The 2,836-nt window shown below is 38.3% G+C and overlaps 1 protein-coding gene across 1 annotated transcript in view; it reads right to left on the bottom strand.

Moving 5' to 3' along the window:
• Positions 1–321: 321 nt before the first annotated feature.
• The window catches only part of LOC106327317 (skin secretory protein xP2-like), a 10,227-nt gene continuing 7,712 nt past the window's right edge, over positions 322–2,836 (bottom strand). The window contains exons 2-3 of the mRNA XM_013765445.1: positions 813–1,477; positions 322–627 (exon numbers count right to left, since the gene is read on the bottom strand). Of these exons, the coding sequence (XP_013620899.1) occupies positions 508–627; positions 813–1,379 (687 nt within the window). The 5' untranslated portion in view covers positions 1,380–1,477 and the 3' untranslated portion in view covers positions 322–507. The remainder of the gene's footprint in view (positions 628–812; positions 1,478–2,836) is intronic.

Genomic DNA, 2,836 nt, shown 5'->3' with positions numbered 1-2,836 from the left:
CAAACTAACAAACTAGGGTTCTCTTCTCCTATTTTGTCATGATTGCACAGTATTTATTATAGTATTTATAAATACTAGAAAATGCATAGTCTCCTCACAAAAATACTAAAAATGCATTTTGTCATTTAAGAGTAGTCAAGAATAAATATTTATTATAGAGTTTTAGAAGATAAGCTTTAATATGCTTCATGAAGATAAGTTTTAGAAGCAACCAAGTAGTCATAAGATCCTCACACAAATATGAAGTTTAAACATAAGTATTCAAACATTAAACCAAATATTAAAATAAACCATGCAAATAAACACACTGAAATTAAGAAAGAGAGATAATAAGTTAAAAAGGGAAATGATGAAACCACCAGACACAGTCTCTGATGAGACGCGGCATATTGTACGTACATATACTTTATACTACTCGTTCACTTATTAATAATTATTTAATAAAAAAGACCGTACGTTGTGTGTTCTTCACATCGTAGGAGTGTCTGTCGCCGCCGGAATCACCGCCTAAGTCACCGTCGAAGTCGAAGTCGCTGCCGGAGCCTCTTCCTCCTTCGTCGCCACCGCCGGAGCCTCTTCTTCCACCTCCTTCTTTTTCGTTGCCACCGGAGCCTCTTCCTCAGCCTCCTAATTCAAATGTGTCCATTTAAATGAAAGATATCACATCCGAAAGAAAGAACGAGGAATAATTTAAATGAAATAGAAGCAGAAAATGCATAATATTCCTTAGATAATATGAGATTAAAATATTATATTTCATGAATCCTCCTCCCGATATATGAAATTTAAAAGAAAAGAGATAAACGTCAAACCTCCTTCTTCACCACCGGAACCTTCTCTTCCATCGTCGCCACCGGAGCGTTCTCTTCGGCGGGAGACTCCTCCACGGGATCAGCCACTGGCGGAGCCTTCTCCTCCTCCGTCGCCACCGGAATCACTTGCGGAGTGTTCTCTTTGGCGGGAGACTTCTTCACCACGGTATCAGCCACTGACGGAGCCTTCTCCTTCGTCGCCACCGGAATCACTTGTGGAGCCTTCTCCTCCTTCACCGGCTCAGCTTCCTCGTTGGGTTTGGGTTTGGGTTTTTGACCCCAGTTCGCCGGTTTGGTCCTCTTTTTCTTCTTGTCCGGCACCACAAAGGGGCCGTGCTTGTTCTCCTGCTGTCTCCTGTTGAAGTCTTTGTTCCATTCTCTGGCAAGGGTTTTGTTGTTCACTTTCTCAGCCTGCTCACGATTTGCTTTCTCCCTCTTTGCCGCTTTTTGTGCTCTTGATGACCAGTTTTGGGCGAGAGCAAAGGTTGTACCAACGACTCCCACACTAACACCAACTCCAACAATCACCCTTGGCTTGGAAAGGACATTTTTAAGAAACGAAATCATTTTTTTTCTCTCTCTGGTTTTTTTTCTTGCTCAGACGTTAAGAAAGGTGCTTGCTTGGAGAAGATAAAAGGGAAGTTGTTTGTGATATATATATATATATACTAGGGGTTGGCCCGCCCTATGGGTGGGTGACTTTACACTAAAATTATTTTATATTAAATTATATTTTAGTTTTATAAAACATTTGAAAATTACTTTAATTCGAATTTAATAAATATAATTAGTTTTCTAATCAGATCATGTATATTATTTTGCTAACATTTGACTTTTGTTTATAATTTTTACGTGTTTAAATTTTTATTTGTTATCAACTATATTTTATGACATTGTACTATTTTATTTTTACTATTCATTTCAATTATATTTTTAATTGAAATATGTTCTCTTGTTTTTTATTTGCATAAGATTATTATTTTTATTTTTTTGTCATCTTGCATGAGATTATATGCGTAGTATTTTATTAATATTTTTTAATTGTGTGTTTAAAGTGTTATGTTTGATTGTGGTATGTTTTACTCGTTGAAGCTGCAGCTGTACAAATTAAGAAAAAGTTAGCTTGTGATATTTGTGGAAACTTAAATCAGTAATACGTTTCTAAATGTATAACTAACCCTTATTTAGTGTGATTCTTTTCTTGCATTTTTTCTATCCCATCAGCCAAAGCTCTAGCCGCTCTTGAATGCACAAATTATATGAGTTATGTTAATGTAATACCTTTCTCAAGACTATTTTTGCCAGTCTCGGTACTAAGTTGTACGTTTTCACTTGTGAAGCCCTGTACGTCTCAGTTTCTTTTCGTTGTGGGTGTGGCGTAGGGTTTTGTGCTGCAGATAAACGATATAAACAGGCGTGCTAACTTTAAAACCATTTCTATAAGCAGGTAAATTTGTAATTTAATACCTGGTTCTACGTGAGGCACATTCATACACCACAAGAAAACACACCGAATTCCGACGGAGGTTCCGATGGAAACCAAGGTCATCGGACATTTGTGACGGAATACTGACAAATTTCCGACCAAATCCAAAAAAATTAAGTCGTCGGAATTCCGTCGGCCATTTCCGACGGAATTCCGACGAAATATGGTTCGTCGGAATTTTCCGACGACTTTTCGACGACATTCCGATAAAAAATGTAACCGTTGTAGTCGTCGGAAGTTCGTCAGTATATTCCGACGAATTTCCGACGACATTCCGATTAACAGCAAAGTCGTCGGAATTCCGTCGGTATTTTCCGACGGAATTCCGACGAACCATGTGACCGTTGCCAACAAATATATATGACCGTTGTATAGCCGTTTGAGATTGGACAATACCGACGGAATTCCGACGGACTGCTTTACATCCGTCGGAATTCCGTCGGAAAGTCGTCGGAGGTCCGTAAGCAATTTCCTATAAATACAACCCCTCCTCATTCAACTCATTCACACTTCATTCTCTCTTCATTCTCTTTAGTCA

Source organism: Brassica oleracea, chromosome C2, assembly GCF_000695525.1.
Source record: "Brassica oleracea var. oleracea cultivar TO1000 chromosome C2, BOL, whole genome shotgun sequence".
In the NCBI taxonomy this organism is placed as follows: Eukaryota; Viridiplantae; Streptophyta; class Magnoliopsida; order Brassicales; family Brassicaceae; genus Brassica; species Brassica oleracea.
Note: the sequence above shows the minus strand (reverse complement) of the source record. Positions and strands in the feature narration are given on the sequence as shown.